Here is a 16,725-nt window from a genome sequence, read left to right on the forward strand (position 1 = left end):
AGATTTACTAAAATAAAAGTTACAAATAAATTAAAGTATAAATTAGCAATGTATTTTTTTTTGGACAGAATTAGCAAAGTATAATATTGACTTCCCTAGCCCAGCCTAGCCCAGCCCAGCCCAATTGACTTTTGTATTCGGCTGATGACGGCCCAATTAACTGCATCAAGGTTCACATTGGGCCTTAGTTATGATACCCGAGTCCGTAACCTATATCATTCTAAAACCACGAAGCACACAGATCGGAACACTTCGATATAAAATAACAGAGCTGACACGAAGTCCCGCCACCGCCACCTCCGCCGTCACTTCCACCAGCCCACCACAACCGTCCTCTATCATCGTTTCATCTGCTCCTTCCTGTAATTCCTTTTCTCTTATTTTCTTATTTGTTTTTATTAATAAATTTTCACTGTATTTTGAAGCTTCCTTTTTTATTCTTTCTAATAAGATGTTTCCTTTTACTTTTTTTCGATTGGTATGTTAATGAATTTGAAATCTGAAACAATTTAGAGCGTAGAGAACAGTATCTTTTATGAGCACCATTTGGAACATTGAACTATTCGTAGTTACTAAGTGAATAGAGATAGAGCTTCTGTCATTTGCTTTTTGGTGTTACTTTTAGTGCTAAGGTTCACATGGATTAAGGGATACTTTACCTGTTTGCATACTCATTTACTCTCCCTGTAATTGTAGTTTCCTAACCAGGGTTTTATTGTATTTTGAGTTTGATGGAAAACTTTATTTTTCTCTCTTTTTTTGAAAGTTAGGCTTGATAATGGGATTATCCGCAAAGAAATCTAAGAAGATGCGAAAAAGTGACAGCGATTCGGATGACTACAATGATATGGAGTTTGAAGAGGTAAGTCAAGTGTTGGTGATGCAAGGTTTCTAGAATGTTGTGCAAGTATAGAGAGAGGTTCATTATTTTTTATTTTTTGATGGAGGGGTTATTTTTGTGATGCAGATGGAGCAGGAAAAAGATGATTTTGACGACGATGATTATGGTGAGGAGGATGAGGAGGAACAAGGAGAAGAGGAAGGAGATGGAGAGGAGGGAACAGACGAGGAAGACCAAAGTGGATGGAACAATGATGAGATGGAACAACTTGAGAAAGAGTATAGGGATCTTCATCACCAGGAGCTGTAAGAATTCTTAACCTTATAGTGTTATTCTGTAGCACTTAAGTTATGATGAACCTATTATGTTCCCTTTTCAATCCATATGATTGTGTGGATTATGAATTATGGAAAAATAACATTCTGTCTCCATTCTCTAGATTTAATTTTAAGAATTTGAAGCATCATAAGGATGAAGATCTCCTTAAAGGACAAGCTGTAAAAAGCCAAAAGGTGATAATTTTATTTAGATATAGTTAACGAACATTTTTTCTTTCTGTTTTGGTTTTATATTAACATCACTGACTTCTGTCTTCAAGGCCCTCTGGTACAAAATTCTTGAGCTTAGGTTCTTGCTTCAGAAGCCATTTTCAAGTTCAAATAGGTTACCTCAGGTCTTTTCCTATCCCAATTTTAAGATTTAATGCAATTTGCTATTCACCATATTTGAGTTTCATGACTGATGATAACATATTGTCTGCAGGATCCAGTCAAGTCTTCATTTTGTGAAGCAGATGAAAATGTTAGAGTAGCATACTCAGATTTGATTACTTCTTCCAAGGAGACTTTAGATTCTATATTGGAACTCCAAGAGGTGTGTTTCTTGACTTGGAACTTATATATGAAAGATAAAAAAAATACAAGTTTTTTATGCTTGTTTCATGTATGTGTTTTAGTAACTTTATTGTTTCATATCTAATACATAATATGTTAGTTGTCTTATTTGAAGATTATGAAGATATTAGATTATCATATGTACAACATTATGTTTAAGCTTCCCTAGTTTCAATAATACTGACACTACTTTCCTCATTGCAGGCTCTATTTGAAAAGAACCCATCTATTACCCAAGCCACAAGCGGTAATTGATTTCTTTAATAATACTTTTTTTCCTTTCTAGTTTCTTATATGATTTTATCCTCATTCGCTTGCTATCATTTCATGCTATGTTAAGGTCTTGTTTATTTGATGCTTGTAAGAATTGGAGATAATACAAGCATTATAACTGCTTTAGGTGTATGGATTTTGTTGCAAGGGTTTCTGTCCACAGAGTATGACTGACCTATCATAATCATTCATCTACTTGATCATTGAAGTGAGGTTCTAATCACATTAGTCAATCAAGGAATAAAACATTTATGCAAAATAGTTGCATGAATGGAGTTATGGAGAGAACAAAAGTTGGGAAAATGACATTGTTTGAAGTTGAATGTTACAAGGGTTTCTGTCCAGAGTATGACTGACCTATCATTATCATTCATCTACTTGATCATTGAAGTGAGGTTCTAATCACATTAGTCAATCAAGGCATAAAACATTTATGCAAAATAGTTGCATGAATGGAGAGAACAAAAGTTGGGAAAATGACACTGTTTGAAGTTGAAAATCATAAGTTTTGAGAGGGAAGAAAAAGTGTATGCATGGAAGAATTACCTAACTATCTGGTGAATCTATTTTGTGCTTAATATACAGTCATAGGAATGGGTGGCACGGGTCATGTACAAATATTTTTGGGTGATTCCTCTCTTTTAGCCAAAATAATTTGTTCTGCTATGATTGAATCAAACAAAAAAATATAGCTTAACAAGAAGAGTTCTTGGTGGCTGGTTACTCCTTTCCATTTTAAAGATAATTCAATTTTTTTTCGGTCCTTAATATTTCAATTTTTAGGCGCTTTTTCATTTTTTTTCTTGTCCTTTATAAAGAGAGTTTTTCCTTTCTCTTGAAGGTCTAGAGAGGTCATCAAAAGATTTGGAAGTCTCTAAGAATTTGGATGACAATTTTGATCAAGAATGGTCACAGATTTCTCAGACACATAAGAGGTATTATTGTAATTTTTAAGTGCGTACTAATTGTGTGCAGCATGAATTTTTTCAATTCGGTGCATCATTAAGATTCTTAGCTCTTCTTTTCATGTATAATTGACAAATTTTAGTATTTTGAATTTTTCTTACAACATTGTGATACAATCTTCATGCATGTTTATCTGGCTGATTCTGTTCATTATTGTATTGTATCTTGTAGAATAGCATCTTTCAGAGACAAGTCAATCAACAAATGGCAGAGGATGACACAAGTGACAACTGGTGCTGCTGCCATTAAAGGCAAATTGCATGCGTTTAATCAGGTCAGGTTCTGAAAGTGGGCTGAGGATTTTGCAATGTGAGAGGCATGTTATTTTACTCATAATATGTTGTTTCATAACAGGATATAACTAATCAAGTCGCTTCTTATATGAGGGACCCCAGTAGAATGATCAAACAGATGCGGTTGAGAAAATCTGCTGTTAGTGTATTTGGATCTGTAAGTTGGTCGCTTAATCTTAGTTGTTATAGAAGCGTTCTGTGGATTTCAGAGTATGCTAGGCTTTACTTTTTAACCATCATGTCTACTCACTGGCATATATCTCCACTGTCCAGGTTCACGAGGTTAAGGATAACATGAAAGACGAGGTAAGAATTATACATTACTGGTTAATTTTAGTATTGATTTGTCAGCAATTGTGTGCCTAGTAAGTGATGATTAGCAAGTAATGTTCTCTCTCGTCATTGTAGTTTCTTACATGACATTGTTTTATAATTCACTCTGCTCAGGAAGCGCAAACTGATGGTGATCCTGAACTTCTGGATGATTCTGAATTTTATCAGCAATTACTGAAAGAATTTTTTGAGACAGTTGATCCTAATTCATCTGGTAAAACACTTTGTGGCTGAAAATCTTCACATATAGCTCTTTTTTTGCCAGTGTTTTTAATTTCCTGGCTGAATATTATGCCCTTAAACTCTGTTCTTTAATAGTGTAAGTCAAATACCTCATTTTCTGTTATTTCTCTTTTATAGAGACAGCATTTTATGCGTTGAAGAGAATGCAAAAAAAGAAACGAAAAATTGTTGATCGCCGTGCCTCAAAAAGCCGCAAGATAAGGTATCAAGAGACTGCCAATACTTTTGAGTTTCTTTCCGTGGGTGTGTTTGTACGGTGTGTTTCTTTCATCATATTAACTGAACAAGCTTTTGAATGATTTGATGTTGAAGGTATAATGTTCATGAAAAGATAGTAAACTTTATGGCCCCTCAACCGATGAATCTTCCTCCTATGGCTCCAAAGTTATTTGAGAATCTGTTCGGATTGAAGACTCAAAGATCATCTGCTGCAGCCTCATAATCATGGTTGGTAGACAGACATATGTTGTATCAATTTTCTAACACTACCAAAGGAAATTTAATTTCTTGCCCGTGCAAGCCAAAATTTTGCTCTGTGTACTCCATATCTATTCAGGATAGATGTGCCTAAGAGATTTTGATTAATTTAAGCTAGCTTATGTTGTTTTCGGTGTCCACACATTTAAGAAGGAACAACATTACACAGCCATAGAAATCTAACTAGAATATGTTGCCACATCTTCTTTATATTATCTCTTCAGCCAAAGAAAGATTAAAGTATGCAAGGATTTTCACTTTTAGGAGAAGCCAAATCACTTTTGGGCTTTTGGCATTATCTCTTCAACCATAGAAAGGTCAAAAGTATGCAACGATTTTCACTAGTGGAGAGAATGCTATCTACAATGAAATATATTATTCAATGTAAATGTGAACAAATAATGGTTGACAATTTTTTTTTGTGTGACACAAGCTAATTGACATTTTTCTTTTAAAAATGATACAACTAGTTGGAAGAACAGACAAAAGTGATAATCAGTGTAGTCAAGTTCGTTCATGAAAAATTATTTGTTTTTTAAATTGGTTTTTGAAAGTCTTTTTTTTAAAATTAAATTTGTCTTTTAAAAATTTTAAATTAGTCATATTATTCTTTTTGTTTTTTTGTTATTAACGACATCAAAATTTATTGATGTAGTACGTTAAGTGACATCATATTGACCACAACATCATAATTAGTTACTAACACGAATTGAAAACCAATTTAGAGAATTAGTAATTTTTGAGAGACAAATTTGACAATTTATTCATTTAGTATGAAAGAATGACACACACATACCCATTCATATGCATGCATGATTTCCACTATTTGGAACCAGCAACTGCTCAAAATAAAACCCGTTACTGCCCATTAAATGTGAATAACCATGAGTGGTTCTATACGTTGTTTGTGCAATCATCACTTATACTAGTGATATATCTGTTTAATCTCATTTTTTATTGGCCCATTATAACCAAGTAATGTGCTATTTGTATTCATCAAGTATTATATATTTGGAAGTGAGGCACTATGAATATTAGGCCATTTAATCTGATGGCCAAGTACCAAGTTAAGACCTAAGAAATTGATCGCCCACAGAAAACTAGAGATTCTTACTTGCTAAATCCTTTATTATATATGCTGCATGACAAACAAATCTTAGTGTAATTAACACTTAGGAAGGGAAAAAATGGGGTTTGAGGAAATGTGGTCAAAAATAGGATCAATAATGGCTACCATAATGTTCATGTATGCCATGTTTGAGAAATTCTTCCCTCCTCACCTCCGTATGCATGTCCAAAAGTACACACACAAACTAGCATCCTTCTTGTCTCCATACATCCAAATAACTTTCCCTGAGTTCGCCGGCGAGCGCCTCAAGCGAAGCGAGGCCTTCACGGCCATCCAAACATACCTGAGCGCCACCTCTTCCCTCAGCGCGAAAAGGCTGAAGGCGGAAGTGGTCAAGGACAGCCAAACCCAGGTAGTACTGAGCATGGATGACAGTGAAGAAGTGAGTGATGAGTTCAAAGGTGTTAAGGTTTGGTGGCTCTCAAACAAAACCACACTTAAAACGCAGTCGTTTTCGTTCTATCCAGCTTCTGATGAGAAGAGATACTACATTTTAAGCTTTCACAAGCGTTATAGGGACCTCATTGCTCACTCTTACATCCCTCATGTCTTGGAAGAAGGGAAAGCAATCAAGATCAAGAACAGACAATTGAAGCTCTACACCAACAATTGCAGCACTGGTTGGTATTATCTACCTTCCATGCATGAATACTTCAAAATTTTCATAGAACTTCTGCACATACTTTAAGGCTTTACTATATACTATTTCTAAAGTTATGTTTATGTTATAAAGGTTAATTTTGATGTACCATAACTATTTTACACAATCATTTGATCACGTTCATTTGTTTACATGATCATTCACGCGTTGATTGTTGAAAGTAATTATTTTATCCACCTAGTAATACTTAATTTGATACATGTGTAAAGTTCTTTTATACTGTCAGTGCATTAAAATTAAATTATATGTTAAAAAAAAATTAAACTTTGTATATAAAGAATAATATTTTTTATCATTATATTCTCATTTTTATATACTTATTAGTCTCAGAACTAGATATTATTAAAAAGAATTCAATTTTGAAAAGTAATTTTTTTTGTACCAATATCAGTTAATTTTTTTAAAATTATCTTTTATTTTAAATTTTAAATCTTATATCTTAAATTCTTAATTCTAAATCTTCAAAAAAAAATAAAAATTTTAAAAAATAATTTTATTATAAAAAAATTAACTAATTAAAAGTTAGTTCCTATATTTATTCTATAAGAAATAATAAAAATAAACAACCAAGGAAAACAAAGTATTAGTAAATTTTCTGTTGTAGTAGGTAGTAACTAAACTATGTTTAAGATATAACATATTAACATCTCAATAGACACCCTTAAACTCTTCAATGCATTATCCAATCAAATCACTAGCTATGGAATTGTTATATTTATGTATTGAATCTTGTTGAATACTTTTACCTATATCTGTGCAACAAAGGTTGGTATGGATGGAACAGAGCAAAGTGGAGCAATGTGACATTTGAGCACCCTGCAAGGTTTGAGACATTAGCCATGGAGCCAAATAAGAAGGAAGAGATAATAAATGATCTTACTAAGTTCAAGAAGGGAAAAGAGTACTATGCCAAAATTGGCAAGGCATGGAAAAGAGGGTATTTGCTATATGGTCCTCCAGGTACTGGAAAATCTACCATGATAGCCGCAATGGCGAATTTCCTATACTATGATGTCTATGATCTTGAGTTAACATCAGTGAAGGACAACACACAATTGAGGACCCTATTGATTGAGACATCAAGCAAGTCTATCTTGGTGATTGAGGACATTGATTGTTCCCTTGATCTCACCGGAAAAAGGAGAAACAAGAGAAATGGGAAAGGGAATCAAGATAATGATGAATCTAATAAAGATCCTGTTAAAAATGCTGAAGAAGAAGACAATAAGGATAGTAAGGTAACATTATCAGGTAGGAACTTATGCCCCCACTATATATTTTTCTTTGCTTCAATTATATATTTATATAGAAATAATTTAGAAGTAAGATTCGAACCCGCAATCTTTTAAGTGAATATGAGAATACTATGCCATTTGAGTTATAATTCGTTGACAATTTATAATTATATCTTTGTGATTTAAAAACATTCAACTTAACAGAATATACTGACACATATTCGCTAGTGGTATGAGATGAATGAAAAAGATCTAATTACAAATTAAAAACTTGTGTAAGAATTTAACTAAAAATTTTTAAAATATAAAAATTTAATTACAAATTTGAGAAAATTATAAAAATTAACAGAATAATTTAATCTATAATTTAATTTTGAGGTGGTGAAATTTTCTTGATCTGTGTCACTATTATTATATATAGGGCTATTGAATTGCATTGATGGTATTTGGTCAGCTTGTGCTGGAGAGAGGATCATAGTTTTCACCACAAATTTTGTGGACAAGCTTGATCCAGCACTCATTAGGAGTGGAAGAATGGACAAACACATTGAGTTGTCTTATTGTTGCTTTGAGGCTTTTAAGGTTCTTGCAACAAACTACTTGGACATTGATGATCATCATCACCATCACTTGTTTTCCATTGTTGAGAGGTTGTTGGGTGAAGTGAATGTTACACCTGCTGATGTTGCTGAGAAGATCATGCCGAAATCGAACTCTGATGATTCCGAGATATGTTTGAAGAACTTGATTGAGTTTCTTGAGAGTGCCAAGAAGAAGGAGGAGGAGGAGGATGAAGAAGAATCAAGGTTGAAGGAGGAGAAAGAGAGGGAACATGGAGAGTTGAAGAATAATGGAGTGAAAGAGAATGGTTTCATCCACTGATTTTGGAATAAGTTAAATAAAACAAATAGAGATCCAAATGTAGTTTTGTTTTGTACATGATATCATTATTCCAATGATACATGAAATGGTGTATGCATGCTTTGAGTTACTGGAATAGTAGTATAAATTATGGGTAAATGGTCACATTCGTCTTCAAAAATTATTCATTTTTTAAATTAGTCTTTAAAAGGTTTTTTTAATTAAATTTATTCTTTAAAAATTTTAAATTAATTACATTAGTCTTTATTATATTTTTTTTGTTAACTGCGCCAAAATTTGTTAATGTAATACATTAAGTGATATTACAACATACACATAGGAACTTTAATTGACTATTAGCATGATAAGTTTACGAAATTAAATCAAATCAAAACTTAATTAAGGGAAGAACTTAAGGCATTGGAATCCCTTAATTTAGGATTGATTTGATCTAGTTTCATAAATTTATTATGTTAGTCACCAATTAGGACTACTAGGTATGTGTTGTAGTGTCACTTAACGTGTCACATCAACAAATTTTGACGTTGTTAGTAACAAAAATGACAAAAAGATTAAAATCACTAATTTAAAATTTTTGAAGGACAATTTAATTGAAAAAAATTTAAAAATTAATTTAAAAAATAAGTAATTTTTTGGAGATTAATTTAATTATTTATTTTATAAATTATAATATAGGATATATATGGTTTGTAAATATTGCATATAGGCGTTCAATGGGCATGTATATGTATGTATTGTATTGTATCTTATATATTAATAATGATTTTATTTGCTAGTTGTTAGTTGTTATAGCTGCCTTTTTGTTTTTCAACAAGCATAAATAAATTGCCAATTCAACCATGAAAAGACTTTTGTACGGAGATAGTGAAAAAAAAAAGTATAATCTATCTTAAAAAAATATAAAAATAGAATGAAATATTTTTTTAGATAAATATCTAACTATTTATAAAAAAAATCATTTTCTTTATATTTTTCCTTTCGTATGCACCTAAATAAATAATTAACTCAATATATATTGATACTTATAAAAGGAGCGCTACTATTATAGCACACAGAACAAATTGCACTCTTGATCGTGTAGAGAATTTAAGTTGCAGCAACAAACACTCAAACCAAGTGAAAGAATCAAAGGAACTTGAAAGCAGGGAGTATGATAGAGTAGTGATTGAATCTATCTACTCAAAGAAGTTGGAATTCAGTTAAAACAGTTAGAAGTCAGTAATGCTTAGCTGTCAGTTAGAGTTAGTTAGAAAAGTCTGTTAAGTGTCAGGCTGGCTCTTCAGTTAGTTACAACCCTCCATTTTTATTTATGTTCTGTGTTTGTATATATAGCAGAGCACTGCAATATTGTGATTAATTTTGAGCAATAATATTCATATCAGATTCAATCACAAAACTCTCTTTCTACTCTTCTTTCTTTCTTCTTCTCTACTCAGGCCTGGTACCTTTCATAGTATCAGAGCTTGAACCCGTAATCATGGCTGAAGAACAAGTTGCGCTGAAAGCAAGCTTCACATCCTCTCCAATCTCGATGAAGCTTGACGAGGACAATTTCCTACAATGGAAAGATCAGGCTGAGTTCACAATTGAAGGACATAACCTGCTGAATCACATAAGAAGAGAAGGAATACCAATAAGATTCAAAGAAAATAGTGAAGTGAATCCAGAATTCTCAGCGTAGAAGAGACATGATGCTCTGTTAAAGTCATGGCTCCTAGCCTCAATGACAAAGCCCTTCACCACCAGAATAGTATATGCGTACGAGGTATGGAGACGTCTTGATGATCACTTTACTTCTCAAATCAGAGCAAAAATTATACAATTAAAGCACAAATTGAGCACCGTCAAGATTAGAAGTTCTGTCAATAAATACGTACTTGCATTGAAAAGCACCATAGATGCATTGGCGTCCGTTGGAGAACCGATGAGAGAAAGCGATCATGTGAATGCAATTCTAAATGGCCTAACAGAAGAGTATGGATCCGTAATCACATCAGTAGTTGCAAGACCGGTTAGCATCACAGTTGGTGAACTTGAAGCACTTCTACTAACACACGAAAGCATGCTTGAAAGGTTCAGAAGACCAGAAGCATTAGTCCAGGCTAATCTTGCTCACACAAGAGGTGGATTTTGAGGAGGAAGATTAGGCAGAGGAGGAAGACCTTCATACAATGACAACAACAGATTTGAGCAAGGAAGACAATTTCAGAACAGCTATTTCCAGAAGAACAACTTCCAGAACAGTAATTTCCAAAACAATAATTTCCAGAATGGTGGCAATTTTCAAATTTTTCAGAATAACTCAAGATCTACTTCACAGTACAATGACAATTCAAGATTCACTCAAAGAGGCCACAATGAAAATCCAAGATTCATGCAGAATGGTGAGCGACATGTGTGCTAAGTCTGTGATAAGATTGGCCACACTACCAAGAATTGTTATTATAGATAAGAAAGGGACAACAACTATGGAGCTGACTTGAGGCCTGAAATGCACAACTCACAAGATTCACAAGCTAGCCAATCTTCTTCTCAACCACCTCATGCACTACTTGCAACTCCAGCAACTATTCATGGTTCAAACTGGTATTTGGACTCTGGAGCAACCCACCATATGACCTCAGATCAACAAAATCTGATGGAAGGACAAGCCTATGAAGGATCATACCAAGTGATCGTAGGGAATGGTTCAGTTTGCGAATCAATCTTGTTGGAAAATATCTCTTTAAATCTGATTTGAGCAATAGAGAATTCATTTTACAAAAATTACTGCATGTTCCTGAGATTACCAAAAATCTGTTGAGTGTATACCAATTTTGCTGTGACAATTCTGTCTATTTTGAGTTTCATTCTGACAAATGCTGTGTAAAATCTCAGGGAACCAGCGAAGTAGTTATCCAGGGAGTAGTCGAAAATGGAATGTACAAATTTCTTCACTTCAAACCATCAACCAAGTCTGCTTGTGTCTCAACATTGTGCAGCAAGGACAGCTTCTTGCTCTGGCATAATAGGTTGGGGCATGCCTCTAATAGTGTACTGTCCACTGTCCTTAAGTCTTGTAATGTAAATTTTAATTCCATATGTGAAGCTTGTTGTGTAGGCAAGTTGATAAACTCCGATTTCGTGATTTATCTTGTGCTTATTTTAGAGGATTTTACCACCTTTTCCCACATTTATTCAATGAAATAGCATGGTTTTGTAATTCTCTCTTGAATTGTGCTTAAGTGTAAAAACATATTTTTTAGGCCCTTAACTTGGTGATTTTGATTCACTTTAATTCTATTCGATGCCTTGATGTGTTTGTTGAGTGATTTCAGCTTCATAAGGCAAGTATTGGATGGAAGAAATGAGGAGAAAAGTATACAAAGTGGAGAATGCATGAAGAAACAAGAATTGAGAATTCATCGATGGGCACGCACGCGTACAAGGGGCGCACGCGCAGAAGTGATTTCATATAAGGACGCGCACGCGTATTTACCGCATCCGCGCGGATGAAGAAAACAGCCAATCGACGCGCACGCGCACATGGTGCGTACGCGCCGATACCAACATATGGCCCACTTAAAGGCAAAACGCTGGGGCGGTTTCTGAGCTGCCCAGGCCCAAATCCAACTTGTTTCTGAGTGTATTTCATGCAGAATTAAAGTCCAAGCAAAGGGGGAGCAATTAGTTAGTCAACATGAGCCTTTAGTTAGTTTTCTAGAGAGAGAATCTCCCTCTTCTCTCTAGAATTAGGTTAGGATTAGGTCAAATTGTCATGGATCCATGTTTAATTCCTTGCTTTCATCTTGTTTCTTTTATAATCTCTCATGTCTACATCTTGATTTTCTTAGTTGTAATGTTAATTTCTCATTTTGCTATCTTGTTTGTGATGATGAACTCATGTTGGATTTGGTTTACAATTAATGTAATTTGGTGTTAATGTCTCTTTCATGTTGATCTTACTTGCTATTATTGATTTCTTGCTTATGAAGTTATGGGTTTCCTTAATTTTAGAATTTTGTGATGTTTACTTTTATTGCACATTAGGTGTTTGATATAATGCTTCCTATAGTTTTTGAGTAGTTCTCTTGACCCTTGGCCTAGGCTAAGGGGATTGAGTGATCTTGAGTCCTTGGACTTTGTTGAATTGGTAATTTTAGAACCCTTGTGGATCAATTTGATAACCATTGACTCTAGCCTACTACTAAGTCAATTAGTAGCTAGGTTGGGACTTATGGATTGATGTTGATCAAGCAATTTGAAGTACTCCAAGCCTAGGAGTAGACATTACGTACTTAAGGCTTTGGTGAGTAGACCTAATGAGCTCGGTTCCGCATGATTATCAATGCTTGAATTATGACAAGGATGGTGATCTCAATTACCTAAATCTTAGCCAAGAGTCTCTTATCTAGCTTCTTTTAATTGCTTGTTTGATTTACTTTTCTTGCCATTTATTTTATTGCCCTCTTGTTAATCAAACCCCCCTTGTTTTCTCATAGCCAATAATTGATCACTTCATTGCTATCCTCGTGAGATGACCCAGAGTCTGAATACTTCGGTTATAAATTTATTGGGGTTTATTCTTTGTGACAACAAAAAATTTAATTTGATGCGAGAGTTGTCTGTTGGTTTGGAGCTATGCTCACAACGAAGTTCTTATTTCTACTAGAGAAATTCTAAACCATCGAGCAAAGACCTCGTTCGATCAAATTAATGGCGCCGTTGCCAGGGATATCAATTGTGCTATTTTATTGGCTATTGTACATATTGTGAATAGCTTGATTTTTGGTTTGTTTGTTGGCTTTTGCTAGTTGTAGGACTTTGTTTTCTTTGTTTCTTGTTAGTTTTATTTTTGTCTTCTTTCATCACTATGAATTCTCATCCTTTTAGCTATGAGTGTAGTTCAAACTATGTTGTAGGAAATGGAAGCTTTAATGAGGATGTGCATCAAGGATTTGGAAATCAAAGATGGGAAGAACCCCAAGCTTATGGACAACCTCCTCCGAACTCTTATGGGTATAATCCTAATCCTAATGCATACCAACCCAATGTGTGTGATGACCCTTACTGTGATTGTCAACCACAACCACCACATGCATATGAACCCCCTCCGCGACATAATTTTAAACTACCTCACTCACAAGCTTTCTACCACCATTTACCTCCATATGACCCCAACTCATACCCACCATACCAACCACCATATGAACCATATTTAGAACTACCACCTTTCCAATACCAATACTCCCATGAACCACAAAATTCATACACACCACCTCAAGGATTCCACCAATATGAACCACCTTCCAATTACAACAACCTTTCCTCAAACAATGAACCTTCTCTTCCACTATCATCTCCCGATGAAGCCCCATGTTGAAATTGAGAGATCTTGAATCTCATGTCTTAAGGCGACAAGAGGAGGATGAAAGGAAGTTTGCAGAGTTAAGAACAAAAATGGCTATCATGGTAGAAGCCATTAGTGACATGGTCTCATCCCGCCTAAGCCTATGTGATTAAGGCGCTCCCATTGTTGAATGTGGAGAAGCAACCAAAGAGCTTAGTGAAGGAGTGAACTTAAAGCTCCATGAAGAGGAGGATGAGTCAAGACAAGAAATGCAACAAGAGGAGGAGGTAGAAATTAGTGAACAAAAGGAAGTAGTAGTTGGATGTTTAGGATATGTTGAGCACGTAAAGGAATCTCCAGTCGCAGAGCCCTCTCCCACGAAGTTTGGAAGGGATGTTAAAGAGGAGAGTGATGTTGAGGAAGTGGATGGAGAGTCGAAGGAATTTGATCAAGAAGTGGATTCCATCATTAGTGATTTTTTGTCCACATTGATCAACCCTCTCGATGATCTTGTTGAGCCTACTTCCAGTGAATTAGAAAGCAATGTTGAGGAGGACGTGCAACTTTCCAAGGCAATTGGTGAATGACGAATTGGAAGAAGTGTCCCAAGCAACAAGCCCTCCTATCTACGATGATTCCGCATCAACATATGATCCTTTCGAGTTTGAAGAATCCCTCCCCACTGTGCTTGAAATTGATGACGAGGTAGACTTCACTAAACTTCCTATCTATGATGAGAGTGATGGAGAAGAGCTAGAAGAAATTGGTGAAGAAGAGTGTGAACTTGAAGAAGCTTGGCAAGAGGTAAAGCTCGAAGAACCTTGCCAAGTGGTGGAAGCCTCTAGAAGATGGTGGACGGGAGTAGAGCGTGCTTTATCAAGATCATTGGGAACTCTTCCATCTAGGTTGTCATCCAATCTTTCATTTGAGTGGGTAAAACTTCTAACTCTTAGCTTTATTATTTCACTTGAGTATAGTTTGCTTGAGACGGATGGCCAACTTAGGGCGCTTTGTGGAATTAAGCGAAAAAGGAGGATGTTTAGTGGTTGGCGTTGTAAATCTAGACTCATTATGGTTGGAAGCTCAAAATTGAAGAGCATGGATTGGTGTAATGCTCAATTAAGTGGGTCTAGGAGGATAGTTTGGTGCTTTCATGAGAATTCAACTTTCTTGTCACCCGGACAGAATCAAGGCGATTAATTAGAAGATGGGTACAAAGATAAGATATGGGATCCTGGATCACACCATGAAAACCAATTTTGGGACCTCATATCTTGGAGAGAACCTCACCAAAGCTTGGTGAAAATGGTTGGAACTTCTGACAACCAATTGAAGGACAAGCACTCTTGGAGGTTCAAGGATGGATACAAGCATAAACCACCTTGACAAGGAACCTTCCAAATGTCCAACTTAAGGACTTAAACCAAAAGTGCTTAGTGAGAGACACCCCACCATGGTAAACTCTTTCCATTCTCTTGTATATATAATGAATGAATGAAACGGGTTCCATTGTATATAGTTTCTTTACTTCTCAATATATTTTGCTTTGCTTGCTAAGGAGTTTATAGATTCTAGGTCTTAATTAGGGATGATTCCTTGAATTTGAGTTTTTGCTTGAATTGCAAGTTTCCTCAATTTGTTTGAAAAATTCCCAAAAATTCAAAAATATGTTTAATCTTGCATCTTAGCTAGTTTTAGAGTCTTAAAAGAGATTGGGAGGATTTTGAAAAAAAAAAAAAGCACCAGCCACGCGCAAGTGCATAGTGCGCGCACGTCGGCTGCGCATCTAAGCTTTCTGGGCCAAGGACCAGAGAGTTGTGCCACCTATGGGCCAACTCTGTGCTTTAACCACGCGGACGCACGCTGTACGCATCCGCATCCCTTTGTGTTTCCTTACCTACGCGTTGGCACACCTGGCGCCTCCGCACCCTATCATCAATCAACCCATCCACGTGCAAGCGCACAGCGCGCGCACGCGTCGATGCATTTTTGCATCACCCAAGCCAAAAGACCCGAGAGTTATGCCAACTTTGGGCCCCTTTTGTGCCTCTGGCCCAGCTCACCCACGCGGACGCGCACCGTACGCGTCTGCGCTCATTCTCGATTCCCTCATCTACGCACAAGCGCATGTAACGCTTCCGCGCCACTCCTTTATCCTCTCACCCACGCGGACGCGCATGGTGCGCGCCTGCGTGGATTCAAATTTCCACTTACCCCAGGGACGCAAAGCCCTAGCGCATTCACGCAGCCCTCCACTCCCCTTCTCTAACATCTCTCCTTCTTCTTTTCTCCCTAACCAGCGCCCTCATCCCTCTCCCTTCCTCTCTGTCTCACCTCTCTTTCTTCCCTCTCACCATTCTCACTTCTCTTTCCCCTCTCTCTCTCAACCATTCTCACTCCCTGCTCCATCGCCATCGACAGCCGCGACTCCATTGTCGCCGGTAAGCCTCCACCGTGACCACCAACTCTCTCTCTCTTCTTCCCTTTCTCTCTTTTCCTCTTCCTTCCTAACCCTTCCTCTCTGACCTCGCCCCTGCTCTATCTCCCTTCTCTGTTTCGACGCCACCCGAGAGCTACCACGAGCTCCAGTGCACCGCCGCTAGCAGCACCACCTTGCTGCCCTTTCTGTCTCCTTCCCCATTTCTGCTTCTTTTCTGTCTTCCAGGTCTCTGCCTTCCCCTGTTCTGTTTCCTTTACTGCTTTGTGTTAATTCTGTTAATTAGCTTAGTTAGTTAGAAATGCATGTTAGTTAATTAGGTGGTTAGAGAATCTGGGCTGAGTAGTGGATTTAGGTTTGTTCTGAATAATGATGATGACTGAAAGTGTTGCTGTTTTATTGATTCTCTTGCTTTGTTTGTGCTGTATGGTTTGCTCCTATGCCAATTTAGGCTTGTTTGAATTGATGATGCTGTGTTTTTTATTATGGCTGTGTGAAGTGAACCAGCTGCTAAATATTTTTAATAATTGCTTGTGCAGTGGTTATTTTTCTTAATGAATTCAAGTTGTTTTTGCTGCTGTCTTGTTCCAATTTAAACTCAATCTCTTAACCCAACATGCGTATTTGTTTAAGTTCGTGTTGAACACTTGTGGTTGGGTATGAACTTCAGTGAATAGCATGCTACCTGAATTCATTATCTTTATTCAATTGGGTAGATTTGGTGCTGTATTTT

At 36.1% G+C, this 16,725-nt stretch overlaps 2 protein-coding genes across 4 annotated transcripts; both read left to right on the forward strand.

Moving 5' to 3' along the window:
* Positions 1–217: 217 nt before the first annotated feature.
* Positions 218–4,520, forward strand: LOC112744429 (uncharacterized). Of its 2 annotated transcripts, none has more exons than XM_025794050.3 (14): positions 218–362; positions 767–862; positions 968–1,146; positions 1,281–1,353; positions 1,440–1,514; positions 1,604–1,714; positions 1,939–1,981; positions 2,849–2,942; positions 3,145–3,247; positions 3,328–3,423; positions 3,540–3,572; positions 3,714–3,813; positions 3,960–4,044; positions 4,155–4,520. In XM_025794050.3, the coding sequence occupies exons 2-14, from the start codon at positions 779–781 to the stop codon at positions 4,282–4,284; spliced, it is 1,206 nt and encodes a 401-aa protein (XP_025649835.1). In that variant the 5' UTR covers positions 218–362; positions 767–778; the 3' UTR covers positions 4,285–4,520. The 2 variants fall into 2 exon arrangements, with proteins under 2 accessions (XP_025649835.1, XP_025649834.1); XM_025794049.3 differs by having other exon boundaries at positions 220–362; positions 771–862.
* An 833-nt stretch (positions 4,521–5,353) lies between these two features.
* LOC112744430 (AAA-ATPase ASD, mitochondrial) lies at positions 5,354–8,364 on the forward strand. Of its 2 annotated transcripts, none has more exons than XM_025794051.3 (3): positions 5,354–6,068; positions 6,875–7,360; positions 7,766–8,364. In XM_025794051.3, exons 1-3 carry the CDS (start codon positions 5,507–5,509, stop codon positions 8,224–8,226), a joined length of 1,509 nt encoding a protein of 502 aa, XP_025649836.1. In that variant the 5' UTR covers positions 5,354–5,506; the 3' UTR covers positions 8,227–8,364. The 2 variants fall into 2 exon arrangements, with proteins under 2 accessions (XP_025649836.1, XP_072071253.1); XM_072215152.1 differs by having other exon boundaries at positions 7,799–8,364.
* The last annotated feature ends 8,361 nt before the right edge of the window (positions 8,365–16,725 follow it).

The sequence above is a fragment of the Arachis hypogaea genome, chromosome 14 (genome assembly GCF_003086295.3).
Source record: "Arachis hypogaea cultivar Tifrunner chromosome 14, arahy.Tifrunner.gnm2.J5K5, whole genome shotgun sequence".
NCBI lineage: Eukaryota > Viridiplantae > Streptophyta > Magnoliopsida > Fabales > Fabaceae > Arachis > Arachis hypogaea.

Bases quoted from the DNA above. Each gene is read 5' to 3' on its own strand.
- LOC112744430 (XM_025794051.3), top strand. From the start codon at position 5,507: ATGGGGTTTGAGGAAATGTGGTCAAAAATAGGATCAATAATGGCTACC. The intron at 6,069-6,874 runs GTTGGTATTATC...TGTGCAACAAAG, and splicing joins CACCAACAATTGCAGCACTG to GTTGGTATGGATGGAACAGA. The intron at 7,361-7,765 runs GTAGGAACTTAT...TATTATATATAG, and splicing joins TAGTAAGGTAACATTATCAG to GGCTATTGAATTGCATTGAT.
- LOC112744429 (XM_025794050.3), top strand. From the start codon at position 779: ATGGGATTATCCGCAAAGAAATCTAAGAAGATGCGAAAAAGTGACAGC. The intron at 863-967 runs GTAAGTCAAGTG...TTTGTGATGCAG, and splicing joins ATGATATGGAGTTTGAAGAG to ATGGAGCAGGAAAAAGATGA. The intron at 4,045-4,154 runs GTATCAAGAGAC...TTGATGTTGAAG, and splicing joins TCAAAAAGCCGCAAGATAAG to GTATAATGTTCATGAAAAGA.